The sequence below is a fragment of the Cutaneotrichosporon cavernicola genome (genome assembly GCF_030864355.1).
Source record: "Cutaneotrichosporon cavernicola HIS019 DNA, chromosome: 2".
In the NCBI taxonomy this organism is placed as follows: Eukaryota; Fungi; Basidiomycota; class Tremellomycetes; order Trichosporonales; family Trichosporonaceae; genus Cutaneotrichosporon; species Cutaneotrichosporon cavernicola.
In genome coordinates, this window is record NC_083394.1 from 1,185,219 (window position 1) to 1,203,827 (window position 18,609).

General features: G+C 58.8%; 9 protein-coding genes across 9 annotated transcripts; 5 read left to right on the plus strand and 4 right to left on the minus strand.

The window, feature by feature from the left end:
* Positions 1–29: 29 nt before the first annotated feature.
* CcaverHIS019_0204560 (uncharacterized protein) lies at positions 30–1,569 on the minus strand (the record flags this gene model as incomplete). The annotated part of the gene is made up of 6 exons (XM_060597470.1): positions 30–199; positions 244–451; positions 488–631; positions 675–791; positions 972–1,222; positions 1,515–1,569. 6 exons carry the CDS (start codon positions 1,567–1,569, stop codon positions 30–32), a joined length of 945 nt encoding a protein of 314 aa, XP_060454360.1.
* Positions 1,570–1,738: 169 nt separating this feature from the next.
* CcaverHIS019_0204570 (uncharacterized protein) lies at positions 1,739–2,349 on the plus strand (the record flags this gene model as incomplete). Its single annotated transcript, XM_060597471.1, has 3 exons — positions 1,739–1,873; positions 1,981–2,216; positions 2,253–2,349. 3 exons carry the CDS (start codon positions 1,739–1,741, stop codon positions 2,347–2,349), a joined length of 468 nt encoding a protein of 155 aa, XP_060454361.1.
* A 16-nt stretch (positions 2,350–2,365) lies between these two features.
* On the minus strand, positions 2,366–4,155 carry MSM1 (uncharacterized protein; the record flags this gene model as incomplete). The annotated part of the gene is made up of 3 exons (XM_060597472.1): positions 2,366–3,134; positions 3,171–3,408; positions 3,444–4,155. 3 exons carry the CDS (start codon positions 4,153–4,155, stop codon positions 2,366–2,368), a joined length of 1,719 nt encoding a protein of 572 aa, XP_060454362.1.
* A 237-nt stretch (positions 4,156–4,392) lies between these two features.
* Positions 4,393–5,963, plus strand: MET7 (uncharacterized protein; the record flags this gene model as incomplete). The annotated part of the gene is made up of 4 exons (XM_060597473.1): positions 4,393–4,416; positions 4,450–4,493; positions 4,533–4,860; positions 4,896–5,963. 4 exons carry the CDS (start codon positions 4,393–4,395, stop codon positions 5,961–5,963), a joined length of 1,464 nt encoding a protein of 487 aa, XP_060454363.1.
* Positions 5,964–6,114: 151 nt separating this feature from the next.
* tif211 (uncharacterized protein) lies at positions 6,115–7,153 on the minus strand (the record flags this gene model as incomplete). The annotated part of the gene is made up of 4 exons (XM_060597474.1): positions 6,115–6,788; positions 6,838–6,970; positions 7,021–7,083; positions 7,121–7,153. 4 exons carry the CDS (start codon positions 7,151–7,153, stop codon positions 6,115–6,117), a joined length of 903 nt encoding a protein of 300 aa, XP_060454364.1.
* Positions 7,154–7,881: 728 nt separating this feature from the next.
* CcaverHIS019_0204610 (uncharacterized protein) lies at positions 7,882–8,799 on the plus strand (the record flags this gene model as incomplete). The annotated part of the gene is made up of 2 exons (XM_060597475.1): positions 7,882–8,268; positions 8,338–8,799. The coding sequence occupies 2 exons, from the start codon at positions 7,882–7,884 to the stop codon at positions 8,797–8,799; spliced, it is 849 nt and encodes a 282-aa protein (XP_060454365.1).
* A 1,628-nt stretch (positions 8,800–10,427) lies between these two features.
* Positions 10,428–12,278, plus strand: CcaverHIS019_0204620 (uncharacterized protein; the record flags this gene model as incomplete). Its single annotated transcript, XM_060597476.1, has 3 exons — positions 10,428–10,516; positions 10,579–11,762; positions 11,938–12,278. 3 exons carry the CDS (start codon positions 10,428–10,430, stop codon positions 12,276–12,278), a joined length of 1,614 nt encoding a protein of 537 aa, XP_060454366.1.
* A 1,361-nt stretch (positions 12,279–13,639) lies between these two features.
* On the plus strand, positions 13,640–16,325 carry ADM-B (uncharacterized protein; the record flags this gene model as incomplete). The annotated part of the gene is made up of 2 exons (XM_060597477.1): positions 13,640–13,724; positions 13,756–16,325. 2 exons carry the CDS (start codon positions 13,640–13,642, stop codon positions 16,323–16,325), a joined length of 2,655 nt encoding a protein of 884 aa, XP_060454367.1.
* A 310-nt stretch (positions 16,326–16,635) lies between these two features.
* CcaverHIS019_0204640 (uncharacterized protein) lies at positions 16,636–17,932 on the minus strand (the record flags this gene model as incomplete). The annotated part of the gene is made up of 4 exons (XM_060597479.1): positions 16,636–16,897; positions 16,931–17,229; positions 17,264–17,655; positions 17,737–17,932. 4 exons carry the CDS (start codon positions 17,930–17,932, stop codon positions 16,636–16,638), a joined length of 1,149 nt encoding a protein of 382 aa, XP_060454368.1.
* Positions 17,933–18,609: the final 677 nt, after the last annotated feature.

Sequence of the window (18,609 nt, forward strand, 5' to 3'; positions counted from 1 at the left end):
CCCTATGACTGTGCCGTCTACGCTTACCTCTACACATTCGCCATGAGCACCGCGCTCGGCGTCAGACCATTGTCCTTGAGCGACTTGTGCATGTCGTTGGGGCCAAAGACCTTGCGCGGGAACGTCATCGAGAACTTGACTGTGTCGACCGAGTACGCGAGGTTCTCCGAGCTGACGAACTCGGCAACATCGACGAGCGCTGGTGTCAGCAGGTGTCAATTTGTCAATATGCCAGAAACTCACTGCTTGTGCTGGGGAATGTCTTGATCAGCGGCGCGCCGCCAACGTGCAGACGGATCTGGAGGCGCGTCTGGGGTGCCTCGCTGCTCTTGCCCGCAGCCATGGCGGAGGGCTTGGGTGGCGCGTCGGCTGCGGTAGGCCCCGGTGGTGGTCTACCCTCGCGCGCAGCCTTCTCGGCGGCCGCCTTGGCTGCACGCTCGCGCTTGTCCGACTGCCGTCAGCTCGCGATTGCCTTACGAAAGCTCACTTCAATCTGCGCCTTCACGGCTGCCCGCGCCTTCTGATCGGCGATCTTGTCTGCGCGCTTGCGCGCAGCGTCGCGCTCAAGCTCCTTGGCCTCCATCTCTTCCTTGATGCGACCCTGGTCCTGTCCAGCCTTGCGACGAAGGGCCTGGTGTCAGCTCATTCAAGTGGCCAAGCTCTCCTCAACTCACCTCATTCGCGCGCGAGGCCTTCTCGTCCTCCTTGAACTGCGCGGCGCGCTTGGCCGCAAGCAAGTCCTTGAGATGGGTCAGCTTTGCCGCCTTCTCCTCGGCCGTGAGAGGTTTGATCTGTCGTCAGTGGGTGTGTATTGGGGAGGCGGTTAGAAGGGAGAGGGGGTGGATGGAGGGGCAGGGAGAGGTGGTTTGGTGGAAGGAGAGAAGGGTGGGGCTGCAAACTGCCAGAGCCCCAAGAGTAACACAGCGAGCTGAGAAGCAGAGGACAAGCTCGCGGACCCAACACACACTCACCTCCTCCGTGCTCTCTTCAAAGTCCGTGTGTCCGCTCTTCTCAGCATGGAAGCTCGCCGTCGCCTGGGAGCGGAACGTCTTGCCGCACTCGGAGCACTTGATGCTCTTGGCTTCGCCTACGTCTGGGATGTTGGCCTCCTCGCCATGCTCCTCCGCGAGCTCCTCGGCCGTGGGAACGGACTCGTCGTTGTGAGCGAGGATATGGTCCATTGCGGGCTGGAGGCCGGCGTTCTTGGTCGCGCGGAGGGCCCCTGGTGTGAGCGAGTGGGTGGGTAGGAGGGGAGGGGGAGGGAGGGAGGGGGGGTGGGGGGAAGGAGGCGAAGCCAGGGAAGGTGGCGAAGGATGTGGTATGACGTGGCGATGTAGAGGCCGCATATGGCAGCTTACGTTCTCGGCAGTTGGAGCTAATGTCTCTGCAGCCTCTCGGACACCATCACCGTCACCACCTTCGTCGGCGCTCCCTTCATCGACCGCAACGAGGTCTTGGACCTAGCGCCGCAGCGACCTAGCTATGACGGGAACATGCCAGCTGGAGGAACTCACACTCGACACGCGCCGCATCAAAGCCCATAGAAAGAAGCGTCTCCTTGTCCGACATGTTGATTTGTTGAGAGAGTGTTGATGACAAGGTGACAAGATGACAAGTTGTTAAGTACGCACGCGCGTCATGGCATTAACGGAGGTTACCGATCTCCGCTTACCTCCACCTCCACTTCCAAGCTTGCAAGTCAAGTTGCCAAAGCGCTCATGTGTTCGGCATTCGACATATGCTCGCACGCACGCTCAGACGGATGAGCACACAGGCCAAGGCGGAGATGGCCGGAGCGGTTGGAGGAGAGGGGTTGGCGCCAAAACCTACCGGGCTGGTGATGCAGATCATCGTGCGACGTGACCTCATGACGGTGAGTCGCAAGTTGCTGATTCATTTCATTGAATAGCGGCTGTAATCTGGCTCTGCTGGCACGACATTCTGCAATCTGGGATAATCGCTCACAGTTGCTGACACCAGACGCACGGCTGGCCCGTCGGGCCGCTCATGGCGCAAGCTGCACACGCTGCGTCTGCCGTGCAGCATCTTCACGCCGACCATCCCGACATGAAGCGATACCTTGCAGGCGACGACGGACAAGCATGGAAGATCATGCGCAAAGCGGTACTCGAAGTCGCGGACGAGGACGCGCTGCATCGCCTCCACTCCTCACTAGAAACGGCTGGCATTCCCCACCACTTATGGGTGGAAGAGCCGTTAGTCTCTCCACCGACATGGTAAGCTGATGTAAGGGAACACTTTCCGACCGCGCTTGCCATCGTTCCCAATAAACGTGGCAAGGCCCTTAAGCGCGCCCTCGACGAGGCGGGGGCTACGCTCTGGAAGTAACACTCCAATGCATATTCTACTTGCGCTTGCGCCCGTTGTGTAAGTTTAACATGTGCTGTGCAGAGTCGTCGTCGATCTTTGGGAAGAGAGGAGGGGCACCCTTAAACGCCTTAATCCCCTCCCCTACACGCGATACAATCACGTCCACGTCCGGCGTCACGACTGCATTCTGCCATGTCCGTTTCTCGGGGGGAACCGAGATACGGTCAAGAAGCTCGACGCTCTTACTCGGCAGGATGGGGGAGGTGAGGATACCTGCCAGTCTCAGGCCCTCGTACGCGTAAACCACCGCTGCCGTTCCGTCGCCTCGCCACGGCGCCGACTCGGTGAAGAACTTGTTCACTTCGCCGAGCATGCTCAGTACTGCCTCGCACGCTGCGGAAATGTTGCACTCCTCGAAGTGGGCCTCGACTTGGTCTCGCAGCCCACCGAGGGCCGCATCCAAGTGAGGCACGCTCTTGAAAGAGGAAACGTTGGCCAGAACCTTGGGCGAGGAGAGGCGCGAGACGAGGTTGCCAAGCTGGTCCTGTAGGCGGCCGTAGCTTGCCTCGAGCTCAGATTCCGAGTAGTCGCTGTCGCGCGGAAGAGAACCGCCCGCACGCATGAGGTACCATCGCACACCATCTGCCCCAAACTTGTCCATTGCCGCGAGGGGGTCGGCGACGTTACCCCTGCTCTTGGACATCTTGGCCTTGTGCATCGTCCAGTGTGCGTGGGCACGTACGCGCTTCGGCATGGCCTCGCCCGCTGCAGCCAGCAAAGCGGGCCAGTGGAACGCGTGGAAGCTGGCATCAGCTCCTAAACATGCCGGAGCTGCTCACCGGATGATGTCCTGCCCCACGACGTGCATGTCGGCCGGCCACGCGTCGTGGGCATTCGGGTATCCCGCGACGGTGAGGTAGTTGATGAGTGCGTCGACCCAGACATAGATCGTCTGGGACTCGTCACCCGGAACAGGAACGCCCCACTTGACGCGGCTCGACGGGCGGGAGATGGACAGTTCGCCTGCCGCCTCAACCTCCTTCATGATCGCGGTGTGGTAGTGTGCAGGTGTCACAGCTGCTGTCAGCTAGCTCCATAATAGGGAAGCTCACACTCTGGGTTGGCCAACCACGCCTCAAGCTGGGGCTTGTACGCGTCGAGGCGGAACTTCCAGTTCTCCTCCGTCTCCCAAGTAACTTCGTTCCCCGTCTCAGTCGCGATCATGACCCCATCCCGCTCCTCCACTTGCTTGGCGCTGAAGAAGCTCTCGTCTGAAACAGAGTACCATCCCTCATGTGTTCCCTTGTAGATGTTTCCGCTCGCGACGAGTTTGGCCCAGAACGCCTCGACTGCAGCGTAATGCCGTTCTTCAGAGGTACGGATAAAGTCGGTGTGGCTGATATTCGCGCGTAACGAGAGGTCACGGAACCGCTGGGACACGTCGTCGCAGAACGCCTGTTCCGAGGTCCCGGCCTTGGCTGCGGCCTGCTGGATCTTGAGACCGTGCTCGTCCGTTCCGGTGCTAAATACAACCTGTCGGTCGGGGTGCCGGAGGCGCGAGAAGCGGGCAAACACGTCCGTCAGCACAACGGTGTGCAAGTGCCCGATGTGGGGGGACGCGTTGACGTAGAAGATCGGCGTGGTCACGTAGAACGGCTTGGCCATCTCGGACGCAGGCGGGGAGAAGAAGGAGGGTAGTGTGCCTGTCTCCGTTGCTTGTGGCTGCGAGGAGTTGAAGCGCAGGCCGAGAGAGCGCGCGCGCACCATACCACCCAAGCCTAAGGGCCGGTATGTCGCCAGACGTGGCAACAGGATCCTCCGCATGCTGTCAAGTCCTTGTCGTTGGTATCTGTGATCTTGGTATCGTTATTCGTCAGTCATGTATAGCCAACTGGAAAGTGGAGGAGTCGAAAGTGGAGGTAGACTCAAACTCACGTGACTGACTGAAAGTTGAATTAGTATGTCGGGTGACGCATGGACCAACTTCGGCAAGCAAGAATAACACACCCCGTTTCCAGACGCTACAACCTTAGACACCACATGCTCCCCACGCTCGTCAGAATGGCCCGCGCAAGAACCTACTCGGTGAGTCTAACTCCATGCAGTACTAACAAGAAGGAGGCGATCCGACTGCTCAACACGTGCCAGTCGAATGCCGCCACGTGATTACTTGACTAGTTGGTCTTCCGAGCTGACAATAGGATCGAGGCGATCCGCAAGTCGGGCGGCCGCCTCAACGAGTGGGGTATCAAGGAGATGCTCGACTACCTCCGTCGTATCGGGTACGCGCCGGACGATCTGAACAAGCTCAATGTCGTGCACATCACCGGCACCAAGGGAAAAGGCTCGACTTCGGCGTTTACGGAGCGTATCTTGCGCTCTCAGATTGGAGGCAAGGTCGGCTTATACACCTCGCCCCATTTATGTGCTGTGCGCGAGCGTATTCGCGTCAATGGCGAGCCTCTCAGCGAAGACGACTTTGCAAAGTACTTCTTTGAGGTGTGGGAGCGCCTCGAGGCTGATCCCAAGGTGAGCAGCTTGCAGACAAGACGGTACTAACCCAGACCTTAACCGACCATACCCCCGTCTTCCCGATCTACTTTAGGCTTCTGACCCTCCTTGCCTTCCACGCTTTCCTGTCCATGGGCGTCGACGCGACTGTCCTCGAAGTGGGCATTGGCGGCACATACGACAGCACGAACATTGTCCCCCGCCCCGTCGTTACGGGCGTCTCGGCGCTCGGACTCGACCACACTGCCGTGTTGGGAAACACGATCGAGGAGATTGCAACCAACAAGGGCGGTATCTACAAGGCCGGCGTTCCTGCCTTGAGCGTGCCGCAGGAGCAGGCTGCGGGTCTGGCCGTCCTGCGCGCATGTGCCGAAAAGGTGGGCGCGCCATTCGAGATTGTTCCCCCACTTCCGGCCAGCGTCTCCCTCGGCCTGCGCGGCGAGCATCAGCGCGTTAATGCCTCTCTTGCTGTCGGGCTGGCGAAGCGTTTCCTCCAGGCCACGGGCCGGAGCGTGGACGGCACCGACTTTCCCGAGGCGTTCAAGGCGCCTCTAGCGGCTACGCGCTGGCCTGGTCGTTGCCAGGCTGCCAAAGACGACAAGGACAGCAACATTACCTGGCTCCTGGACGGTGCGCACACTGTCGAGAGCCTGCGCTCTTGTGGCGAGTGGGCATGGGCCGAGGAGGCGACTAAGCCTACAGCACTCATCTTCAACACGTCGGGAGGGCGCCAGAGCGAGATCCTCCTCGCTGCGCTGCTTGACGCCGGTGCCGGTGCTGCGGGAACGGATCGTGCCACCCTCGGGGCGGGATTCACAGACGTCATCTTCTGCACCAACGTCACGTACACCGACGGTCACTTTAAGGGCGACCTCACGGCCGCCGCGATTGACCCCAACGACCTAGCTGCGCTCGCCACCCAGCGTGCCCTCGCGGACGCTTGGACAAAGTTGGTCCCCGGTTTCAGCGGCAAGGTGCACGTCGTGCCCAGCATCGAGCACGCCGTCAACATTGTCCATGAGGAGGAGGGCCCACGCTCCGTGCTTGTGGCTGGCTCGCTCCACCTCGTCGGAGGCGTCATGGAGGTTGCGGGCCTGCAGAACGCGCTCTCGATGGAGTAAAAAATAACAATAACTTTTAAAAGTCTTATAGGTTTGTAGTACATCGATCTCAACATCTAATGCATCGTTGGTTGCCCTGGAGATGGCGCACCGATGCATATGCCAGGCAACCGATGCGAATGCTCGTGCTATGTCACTGCCTGTCAACACTCTACTCGTCGTCCGACGACTCGTCGTCGTCGCCAGCGACGTCCATGTTGGCCTGCTCGAACTGCTCCATGAGCGCCTTGAGCTCGGCATCCTCAGTCTCGGAGACAACCTTGGGTGCCATCTTGATGGTGATGTCACCCTTCTCCTCGGTGATAGTGTTCCCGATCGCCTCGACAGCCTTCTCCATGATCTCAATAGCGGCCGTCTTGTCCGTGCTCGTCGTCGACATGACGTACAGTGGCGGCGCGACAAGGCGGACCTTGATGGGCACCTCCTCGGTGGAGCACGCCTCGCCGGCACGGAGCGCCTTGCGGATCGCCTCAATACCGCTGTACGCAAAGCACTTGACCTCAATGTCGGCGCGCACCTTGACAGGCTTGGGCGTCAGGCGGCGGGCAATGTTGTGCTTGAGCTCAACGAGCGTCTCCTCGTCAATGCCGAGCTCGCCGAACACGGCGTCCGGCTCCTGGATCGAGAGCTTGAATGCCTCGTACGAGTGGCCGTACTTGCGGTGAAGGGGCCAGGCAATCTGCTCGTACAGCGACTCGGCGGAGACGCCGCGGCGCTTGGCGACCTGTGTGATGATCGAGTCGACCACCTTGCCCTTCTCGTACTGCTCCTCGCACTTGACGACCTCCTCGGCAGACACTCGGCGCTTGGACAGGTCAATGTAGCCTGGGAATCAGTACGTAGCCATTTGCTACCCGCTTGCGAAGAAACGCACCCTTGTCGGGGTCAACACGCATGACAACGACAACCTCGTTACGCCCGACACGAATGTGCTTCTGCACGGAACGGATTCGCCGACGCGACAGCTCGGAAAGCAGGACCATTCCCTCAACGCCGTCGTACTCGAGCTGCGAGTCAGTCTGTGCATGCGCCTGCTAGCGCCGTCAATATTACGCACGAGCTTGACGTAGGCGCCCATGTCCTCGATGGACTGAACCTGGACCATGACGAGCTGGTCAACCTGACAGGTTAGCATTGTATACGAGCCCAGAATGTACCTCGGGGTATTTGTTCTCGTAGAAGCGCGGCATGATGGGTAGCGGTGCGGGGGGAGATGGGGGGAGGAAGGTGCGCGAAGTTGTTGCTAATGAGTCGGTGATGGACTCTGTGGACGCGCGGGGTTTTAATATGAGCTCTGTTGTGAGAGCTTGTCGGGTCCAAGTTTTGTTGACTGATTGAGACTAATAGGTTGAGTGTGTGTTTTGGTTGTATGAGAGTAACCGAGTCTGTCGTTGAGACAATCAAGTTGTAGCTAGCTCTGGTGGTGGTTGTGGTCAGCGAGCACCAAGCTTGAGATGGTGGAGGCGCGAGTCGAAATCCAACACGCCACCTCGGCGCTATGAATAAAAGTCCGAGAACCCAGAAGAGCCACGTGGGATTGATAGCCACGTGAATGAACGTATTAACGAACCCCTGTTAGAACCCCTGTTATGGTCGGCTGTGAGTATCGTGGTCCGCGCCGAGAATGATCCAACTTGTACAAACTAACCACGTTCCTCGTGGTTCGGCCAGATTACTTAGGCGAAGTGACCAAAAGTCACCCCAGGGTGAACCGGTTCCCCGGCTTCTTGTTCGCCAGTTACAGCGCTTACAGCGCGCCGAGCGAGATTACCACTAGTTTCCCCCCGGTCAACCCCCCCTTCCCCCCCCTTGACCATGACGGGGCGGACCTTCACACCCAGGCTATAAAGCCTACCCCTGTCATCACTTCTCACTTCTCCATTGCTCCACTCTTCACCAAAAGGAAACGATAGCAACCATGTTCACTGCCCTCCGCCCCGCCGCTCGCTCGACCATGCGCCAGTACGCGCGCTCCATGTCGACCGCCGCCGAGCCCCTCGTCCTCGCCTCGCGCTCCGAGTCGGGCAAGGTTGCCATCCTCCAGCTCAACCGCCCCAAGGCCCTCAACGCTCTTTCGTCGCCCCTCTTTGACACCCTTAACGCCGAGATGGAGAAGGCTGACAACGACCCGTCGGTCCGCGCCATTGTCCTCACTGGCGGTGACAAGGTCTTCGCTGCCGGTGCCGACATCAAGGAGATGAAGGACAAGGAGTTCTCGGACGCCTACAAGAACAACTTCCTCGGCACCTGGGGCAAGGTTGCTTCGATCCGCAAGCCCATTGTCGGCGCCGTTGCCGGCTACGCCGTGAGTACCTTTTTTCCTTTCTGTCTCCGTGTTCCTGTTGCCTGTTCCCACGTCGGTAGCTAATGTTAGCTTGGCGGTGGCTGCGAGCTCTCGATGATGGCCGATGTCCTCATCTGCTCGGAGAAGGCCACCTTTGGTCAGCCCGAGATCACCCTCGGCATCATCCCCGGCGGTGGTGGCACCCAGCGCCTCAGCCGCCTCATTGGCAAGAACCGCTCGATGGACGTCTGCCTTTCGAACCGCTTCATTTCGGGCAAGGAGGCCGGCGAGTGGGGCCTCGTTTCCCGCGTCATCCCCGCCGACCAGTCGGTTACCGCCGAGGCCGTCAAGATCGCCGACAAGATTGCCTCGTTCGGTGTCGTCGCCGCCCAGGCCGTCAAGGAGACTGTCAACGCTTCGCAGGAGCTTCCTCTTGAGCAGGGCCTCCGCTTCGAGCGCCGCATCTTCCAGGCTCTCTTTGCCACGGCCGACCAGAAGGAGGGCATGTCTGCTTTCGCTGAGAAGCGCAAGCCCACCTGGACCGACAACTAAATGGGGATAGCAGTCGGAAGCACAATGATGCATGTAGCATTGCACTAGATGAGTGGGAGTTAGGGGGAGGTGTGGGTGACTGATGTTGACGGCCTCAGTAGCTTGAGAGGTTGTCTATAGCTCTATAACGGACTGATGAATGTTGAAGTGTGTAGACAAGGCCAGGGCCAGGAATTTCAATGGGAGGGAGGGGAGGGAGGAATGCACCGTTGATGCTCCATTGTGGCCCCTCACATTGTCATGATATTTTGACCTAACTGTACTGTCCCTCTCCACACTCCATCTCCATATCCAGGTAACCAGATCTTGAGGCGTTGAGGTTTCTGATTATCAAGCAGAGCAGAGGGTTGAATGGATCTGGGGATCTGGAGAAGCACGGCCCAAGGGAGGTGCGAGAGCAAGAGAGCAATTGAGCAATTGAGCGAGAGCAATGGTTGAACTGGTTGAACGCACAGGGTCACCTAACACTAAAAGGACTCGACTACAACTATACCACTGTACCACCAGCCACCCCCCTGTCATTCCCCATCCTTCATCATCTTTTCTAATCTACGCTCATCATCATATCCTAAACATCTGACGCATCAAATGATCTTCCCTACAAACACTTGGATGCAAAACACTCAAACATCAAGGCTAAGATTCATACCGCCGCCCAGACTCACTTCCATTTATTGTCCTGCTCACTGACACGGCGCCATCATTGTCCTTTCCTGATCTCAGGCCCAGGCGAATAGACAAAGCCATCCCGCACCCCCAACCTTGCTCTGGCAGGTGCTCGTCCACGCTCTATTCACGCTTGACGCCCAAACGCCACCCGTGCGATAAGCAGCCTCCCACCTCATTGCTCCTTGCTCTTGCTCCCTAGCTCTGCTCGCTGCCCCTCGCACAGATTCCAAGTCGTATAATGAGGCACCGGCGAACCAACGCCCATGTAAACATCTCGCATCCAACTCTGCGCTCGACGTTTACCATGTCCAGCAGCAGAACGCTTCTCCAAGCGAGCCCACCACTACCAACTGCGCCAATGTTCAACATAGCCGCAATGAGAAGACTCGAGGGTCACGGCATGCCAGTGAGTTTAGGAAGGGGGTGTTTGAGAACAGAGGGTCGCTTACACCAACCAGTACGCACGCCCCGATGTCTTCTTCTCTGCACCCGCAGTAGACGAGTCTCCCACAATCAAGCGATACCGTGAACCACGTATTCTCGCTCCGGTACACCGCTCTCGAGCGTCGCCGAGACGCAGAAAATGCTCGGTGACGCCGACAGCGTCGCCACAGACATACAAGACGCGGGGATCACAGGGCGTCGAGCGAGCTCTGGAGGATCTAATGCAGGGCCTCAAGGTCGCTGCTGCGCCGAGGGTGGAGCCGCCGAGCGCGTGGAGCGAGAGCGAGAGAGAGAGAGAGAGCTGGAGAGACGGCGACGGAGGGTGGTTTGCGCGCTCCAAGAATCCGGCCGAGCCTCGGCGCTCAGGCTCCATCCGTCACCTTGCGGCGAGCCTACGTTCCAAGAGCTCACTCTCCCTACGTAGCAAGCCGCGGGGCCCTCCGGCCGAGTTTGGGCCCCTACCCTCTGCCAATTCTTCTACATGGTCGTTCGGTTCGCGTCCCGCCACACCCTCAATGGCCCCCCTGCCAACATACAGCCAGGTTCCGGGACCCCAGGCGAAGGGTTTCAAACTCGGCTTCATTCAGCGGTTGAAACGCAGCCGGTGAGTTTAAGTTTCTCCGCTCTCCGTCCGGTCCGGCACGAGAAGCCCCGTGCTGATATCAGCGGCCCCATACCCGAAGTATTCATGGCCAACCACATTCCACAGACCCAGGAAGCAACGACAAACCCAACCTCGTTTTCCACAGACGTCTCGCACGCGCCACGCCCTTCATCTCCATCCTCACGCACCTCGCACCAGACTTTGAGACGCAAGGGGACTTTGCGTCCGGAGCGTCCGGAGACAACCGCTACCCCCGTGTCCAACCACGTTGTCAACAATGGAAGCTTGTCGCGTCCCCTGTACGCCGCTGACGCGCGGACAATGCCCACGCAAACATTTGGGCCAAGGACGCCTACCAGTATGCGAAGTGTACCCGGAGGACAGCTGGGTCAGTCGAAAATGACATCAATCCCTGCCGCCACCGGCCCTACCTTGGCAGTGAACAAAGGCACCGCCGGCTCATTTACGCGACCCACGTCGGACGACCGTCGGTCGGCAGGTTTTATCATGACGCGGTCTGCAGAGCACGCACAAGTCATATCCCAGTCAAACGAGCCCATAACCCCCACAAAGCGCTCATCGTCACTCTCCGCCTCGAGTCTAAAGAAGCGCTCATTAGCTCTCCTCCCCAAGTCGCCCATCTCCCCCAAGTCACCCAAGTCGCCCAAGTCACCAACGTCCCCGAGCCACAGCTTTCCCACCTTCGGCCTCTCACCTACCTTCCCAAGCTTCACTCTCCCACTCCGGCGGCGCAGTAAGCTCCCGCCTCTCAGCATAAGCACCAGCGACATGCTGCACACTGGGCCCTCGGCCTCGCCGCACCTCTCGCCCATGATGCCGTGCAACCGGCCTCTCTCCAAAGCTGAGGCGATCCTCGGTGTCCGCCTTGACTCATTTTCGCTCGACGGCCGCGTCTCACCCAACTTATCCGGTGACTCGTCAGACGACGAGGTAGTCTCTTTCACCACTCCCAAGGGAGCCCGGCGCTCCGCCCTCTCCGTGGCGAGCATGAATCCCTCTCCCTCCCGCCCGGCCTCCCCAAGCCGATGGCTCACTTACCAACACAAGGCGCGAACCCCCGACCTCTCGTTCGAGTCACTCTCAGAGCTCTCCGAGGCCGCCACGGCTCACCCCGCAACCCCGCCCCACACCCCCCACCCCGAACTCACCGCGCGCGCGACGCGAGCGGCAGTAATCGCGGCGGCGGCGGACCCTTTGAAGCCCAGGCGGTTGCTGCACAACCTCAGTGCGCGTCGGAAGAGCCGCTCCCGCGTACCCCCCCGGGAAGAGGAGTGGGCGCCGCCCGTACCCCCTCTCCCTGTCGAGTATGGCGGATCACCAGCCGTCTCGCCCGACTTGGATATCAGCATCCCGATCGCCCCCCGCCCACTCGCTGTATCGCTCCTCGATCTATTCCCCAGCGAGCGGATTAAACGACGTCATCACCCGCAACTTCCGGCAAGTGAACACGCTCCCCACTCCTCCGCCGCCACGACGCCGGCCACAGAGCACCCAGATCGCTGCGCCTGCACCGGTCCCGATCGCGCCGGAAGCTCGTCTCCCACCTCATTCGGAAAGGTCGCCCTGGCCTCCAAAGTGGGAAGACGAGTTCAACCCCGATGCAGAGGTTGCACTGGCACCCCTCATGCCCTCGAATGCGAGCGTACACACTTTCGGGACTAGTGCCGCATCGTACCGCTCCCGAGCGAGTAATGCGAGCTCGTTCTTCGACTTTAACAGGATGGACGTGGACGACGAGTAGAAGTAGACTATGTATTGTAGCAATAGGTATTTATTGGATGGATGTGTATCTGATCAAGTGGATCTTATTGATGAAGCAAAGTCCTAGCTGCTGCCAACTGGGTCGTCGCAAGCCTTATACTTAGGCTGGCAATGCTAAGGATGTTGCGTTGTATTGGAGGGTGCATTGAAGTTGGTGGAGAGGGACGGGGCTTTGCTGTCGCCGACATGTACGACGTGCAGCCCAGGTTGATGAGCAAGGTAGAATTGATGGTGAGCGGCGTCCAAGTATAGTGGACTACCTCCACCGCTTTGTGCCTGGGTTTGGGGGTTCCCAGTGGAGCAGAGGCTGTGTCGATCTTTGGAAGCGTAAGTGGCGCAGAAGGCAAAACTCGGATACTGCGGACTGCGGTGGCGGTCTTGGAGCCATTCCTTTCACTTTATCCCACATCCTCAAAGCGAGCGTCATAAAAGCAGAACAAGTCGCGTGCAATTGGCATGTCGTGATCGTGATAATGATAACGAGCATGTGCTTGTATCAAGCGTACGGTAACAACTACGTTTGACCAGGACCCGAACACCGAGCCCAGTTATGCATATGTTGCTCTGACAACAGTACTCTGACTGCTGTGCGCATGAACCGCCGTCAGTTGAACTGCCGTTAGTTGTCAGCTGTCAGCTGTCAACTTTTGACTCTGAAGATCTCGGAGGATGGAGCCGAACAGCAAAAGTCATACGAGGGTTGAGGCACAGTGCCTTGTTGCTTGCATGTTTCACAACCCATCAAGTCCAGTGGTAAACACACGAGACCACGAAACGCCGCCCTGTCATCGCATGTTACACTCAACTACGTGTATCCGTAAAGCTCGGGGGTGGCATTGAGCCCACATCCAATGGATTGAATCACTGCTTGTTCATGCTTGCTTCTAGTAGTTGTGGCTAGTTGTGGCTTGTTAGGGGTGGTTGGCGCAGTTGAGTGTCAGCTGCTAAATGCTAGGGAAATTTATGCCAAGCATTTCGGGGGGGGGGGGGGGGGGGGGGGAAAGTGCAGAAACGTCACTTTTGAGGTGGAGAGGAGAGAATGGGGCGGTGTAGCATATAATCGTCCTTGTCGCCGCCGGACATTATCTCTGTACTTGATCAACTTTATCTCAATCTCTCATCTCTCCCTCTTCATCTACACGCTTTTTGACATTGCTTCTCCCTAAGATCGGGGAAAGGACGACCGTCGTTCAGCGCAAGGCACACTTGACAACACAGCCTACGCCAGCCCGCTTTCAGCCTCCACTCCCACCCCCACTTGGTCACCTGCGCATCCTCAGCATCTCCATTCTCATCCGCATCTAATACAATTCATTCTTCCCTACCCTTCCATCACTCACAATGGCGGGCTCGACACGCCTACCGCCAGTACTCGCAATGGCGCTCCTCGCCCTCGCCATGCTCCTCCTCGCCGGCAGCGCGAATGGTAAATCCTCCCACGTCCTTCCTAACCCCAGCGCGCTCGGTTCACCCGCCACCAGTCCGCCGAGTGCACCATCCCAGCCGGTCTACAGTCCGCATCGTTCCGCGTGGTGATAGCCTCTCCCGCCGCTCCATCTCCCCACAGGCCCATTCCCTGCGACACGATGACAGCCTCCTCCTCACCGCCTCGGTGGCCAGTATGGCGCCATACGAGGTCGCGCTCCTTCTCCGGCCAACAGAGCACCTCTTCCACCCAGACGCAAAGGTCACCTTTCAGCATGCGGATGGGAGTAGCACGTCTGAATCCCTCCGTGCCGAGGACTGGCGCCTGTATCAGGGCGAGGTCGTGAGGCCTGCGTGGATCGAGCGTGTGTGGGCCGAGGAACTGTCGGGGCTTGAGCACAGCCCGGCCGCATTCCTCGGGCGCGCGAGCGTTATGGTCCATGATGCCGGCGACAACATACGTTGGGAAGGCACGTTCTCAATCGACGGGATCAACTACCACGTCTTGACCAAGGAGCGGTACGAGGCCACCAGGACGATGGACGACGCCGACGTCGCTGCCTTTGGGAATGGGCTCGTCATCTTCAGCGATGCCGAGATGGAATACAAGGACGGAACGAGGCACTCGAACAGCACCGGGTGCACGCACGACAGGCTGACGTTCAACACCGACCCCTCGCACCCTGTTCTTCGGCGGCGCGATGCCAACATGCTTCTCGAGGGCCGGGGCTCGCGCGATGACATGGGCGGCATGACTCCCAAGACCAACTACATCGAGTCGATTGGTTCGGATGCAGGCTGCCCCACTTCGCAGCAGGTAGTGTACATGGGCGTCGCGGTCGACTGTAACTACGTGACGGCTTACGGGAGCAAGGACGCGGCACGCACGCAGGTGCTCAACAACTGGAACCAGATCACTGCGTTGTACCGCAGCACGTTCCGAGTCTCGCTCGGCATTATCGAGCTGGTGGTCGAGGAGGCGCAGTGCCCTTCCTCGCCGCCCGCGGACAAGCAGTGGAACCAAAATTGCACGCAGTCCGTGACGCTCGACGACCGGTTGAGCATGTTCAGCCAGTGGCGTGGGAAGAAGGGTAACGACGGTGCTGGCCTGTGGCACCTCATGACGGCATGCTCGACGGACACTGAGGTCGGCGTTGCGTGGCTCGGTACCCTCTGCCAGACCAGCGCGAACGAACAGGACGGCCAGCAGTTTGTCTCGGGCACTGGTGTGTCAAGCGCGTCCAAGACCGAGTGGAACCTCATTTCGCACGAGATCGGACACAACTTTGGCGCGATCCACGACTGCATCGACGGCTGCACGCTCCAGAGCTCATGCTGTCCGTACTCCAGGGACGCATGTACAGCGAGCGGCCGTTTTATCATGAACCCTACGACTGCGGCCTCTGAGACAGCGTTCTCACAGTGCACGCTCGGCAACGTGTGCTCGTTCCTCGGTACGGGTTCTAAGAATTGCGTTGTGACGCCCGACCCGGCCCGCACAACCATCAGCCTCAAGCAGTGCGGCAACGGCATCGTGGAGCAGGGCGAGGAATGTGACCCAGGCATGAACAGCACATCGTCCTGCTGCGACCCCAACACGTGCAAGTTCATCAACGGCGCCGTGTGCGACCCGACCAACTCTGCCTGCTGCACTGACCAGTGCACGTACAAGGCTGCTGGTGTCGTGTGCCGACCGTCCATCAACGCGATCTGCGACACCCAGGAGGTGTGCTCCGGCAACACTGGCGAATGTCCCAAGGACGTTACTGCCAAGGACGGCACCAACTGCGGCAACGGCCTGCAGTGCGCGAGTGGACACTGTACGTCGCTCGACGAGCAGTGCGTCAAGGCTGGCGCGAGCCTCAACTTGACGCAGGCATGTAGCGCGCGCGACGACCAGTCGTGCTACGTCACCTGCAAGGATCCCAACGTCGCCAACCAGTGCACGATCCTGCAGACGGTGCTCATCGACGGCTCGCCGTGCGGCTACGGCGGGCACTGCTACAACGGTACCTGTTCGCCCGGCTCGTGGCAGAACCGCCTCGCCTCCATGTACACGCAAAACCTGCAAATAGCGATTCCAGTCACGATCGCCGTCGCGATCATCGTCGGCATGATCCTGTACTCGATTGCGCGCTGCTGCTGCGGGGCGTTTACGCGTTCCCGCTCCAAACCCAAGAAGCAGGCATGGGACAACGGTGTATCCATGGCGCCGTACCCTCAACCGGCCTACCACTCTCAATCCCGCGGACAAGACAACAACCCGACGCAATTCCGCCAAGACGGTAGCCCGACGCGCGAATTCCGCCAGGACGGCAGTCCTACGCAGACATACCCCGCGCTACCCCTGCTCGACGGACACCGGCGCAACGTCTCGGGCTCATACTCTGACGAAATGGGGACTGGGCAGCCGGTAAGACCGGCCTACGCCGACCCTTATGCGCCATATGCCGGGAGACGCAACTGGGTCGATGAGTCGCGGTACAATGGCCGCGACACGCGTGACCAAGAGTACGAGGAGGGATACCACTATAACTACGACGAGAGCGTGCCCCGTCACCACCATGATGCGCGCGAAAACCGCGGATACTCGCGCCAGTAGCTTGCGCAGCTTGCGCCAGTAGCTTGAGCTTGAGCTATCGGAGCATTGTGTAATATCTTTAGATGTCGTGTACGTTAGCTGGCAGTCGCTACGAACCTTTGATGCATGAACAATAGACTGGTTACCTTGGCACATCATATCCTGTTCTTCCAATTCAATGCAGTAGATACATAAACACTAGAAACATAGAGACAGAAGGACAAGCCTTCTCAGAGCGGAACGCTATCTATGCACAGCCTCGCTGCATGTGTGCGAGCTCCCACCGTCCCACCCCAAACGTCACTGCTCTTCACACCCACAATGTGCTGGGCTAGACCTTTTCCGCACCCTCCTCGTGGCCGTTCCTTTTCGTATGCGCCGCGCCACCATTCGCCGCGCTCTCGTCATCCCCCTTTCCCTTGGCCTTGGACACGCCCCACTCGGGCCCAAGCATGAAATTCGCCTCTCCCGCCGTCTCGTCCACGAGCATCTCAGCCGAACGATACCCAGCGACCGGAAGCCTAAGCTGGCCCTGCGGCGTGGGTACGCATTCGGGCAAAAACCCGACCTGCTGCAGTGCGCTAGCCTGGTCCCTTCCATCAGCGGAATATCTGGGAATAGCTCACCACCAAATATGTTCGTGGTACAGCCTATCGCCGCGAATATTCACAACGGCCATCATGGCAAGTTGGATCTTGCGCCCAGTCGCGGGAACGCCGGGGAGGAGCCAGTCGATGACGCGGTTGTGGGTGCAGCTGTAGATAAACTCATCGACGACTCTATCCGCGCCGACCGTGCGTGAGACGACGAGCAAATCCGCATCTTCGGGATTACTGAAGATGAAGTGGTCGCGATAGAATTGCGACAGTTGCTCGCGCCCAACGCCCCCAGTCATCGTCGGAACGTGGTTGACATACGGCTCGTCCTTTCATCAGCTCTTGACTCTTGTCTCAACCTACTACCATGGTCAACATGGTCTTTTCCACGCTGCGGTCGATGAATTCGTAATGCGTGTGCTCGTCCCAGATCGCCTCTAGGTCAAAGTATGGTCCGTTTAGCTGATTCCGCAGAAAGGCTAGGGTGCGCGAGTGAGCTAATGCCGCATTTGGGGGCGAGTAGGCCTTGGGACCCGAGGAGGGAACGACAAAGTATGGCGAGTCGACGTCATATTCGTGAACCCGGCAATTGAGGGGAGGATCACGGCCCGCATCGTGCACGATACGACTAGGGACGTGGACTAGCATCGGCAGGTCGTCGCTGAACATTGCAGCTCCGTGGGATACGACCGCCACGATACGGGGCATGGAACCCGAGCCGGCCAGGATCGCGGGGAGCGCTGATGGGTCATACACTGGGGTTTAGTGTGGGTACCAAAGACAAGATAAGGAAGAGGACAAGATAAGGAAGAGGGCAAGATAAGGAAGAGACTCACCCAAGACGGCATATGAGCCTTTATTCTCCACAAAGTCTGCGTCCTCCAATGCAGCAATGGCTGTACTTAGAGCGGCATTCACGTCCGTCTCGCCCCCGATCCGCGCGCCAACTACCGCGAAACCCTCTTCCGCCCACTTCTTGACTGGTTCGGGATCGAGTGGCGCCTTGAGCCCAAGTCCTTCGTGTGGGCGCATGCTGAGTCGAGGGGGAGGGACGACAATCACTCCCGGTCCAGTACCGCGATGGGTTAGGGGAGGCTGGAGCTCGAGTCCCTCCATTAGCGGTATCGGTGGGGCAATGATAGGGAAGCGAGTTGGGAGTTGGGTTGGTGAGGAGGGTAAATACCCTGGTGGTGTTGGGAGAGGGCTGTTGGACATTGAGAAGGTTGATGGAGTGATTGAGATGTTGGGCGTGGGAATATAGAGGTTAAGTGCAAGTGGTCAAGTGGTGATGTGGTGTGATGTGGGAAGGTGGTGGAGGTGGAGGTGGGCGTGCGCGTCATGACGCGTCTGATGGGGACCTGGACCTGGACCTGGACTAGTTAGTGTAGTTTAACAAGTGTGTCAGCGGCTTGTTACACTTGTTTCGATGACGGAGCGGCGCCGTGTGGGTAAACTGCATCTTGCTTAGTTGTAACCCATCCGACCATCTGACTGTAACATTCTAACTGTGCCAATGTAAATTCATGATACGGTGAGTACCATCGTCACTCACCTTCCCTCAACTCCTCATACCCCCCCACCCCCACATGGTAACAGGTTTATAAGATTAACAGGTTTACCAGTAAAATCGGTTTAATCGGTTTACCTCCTGTGACCATTACCTCATGGAACAAAGGCCCTCCACTCTCTCCAATTCTCCTGTAGATAGA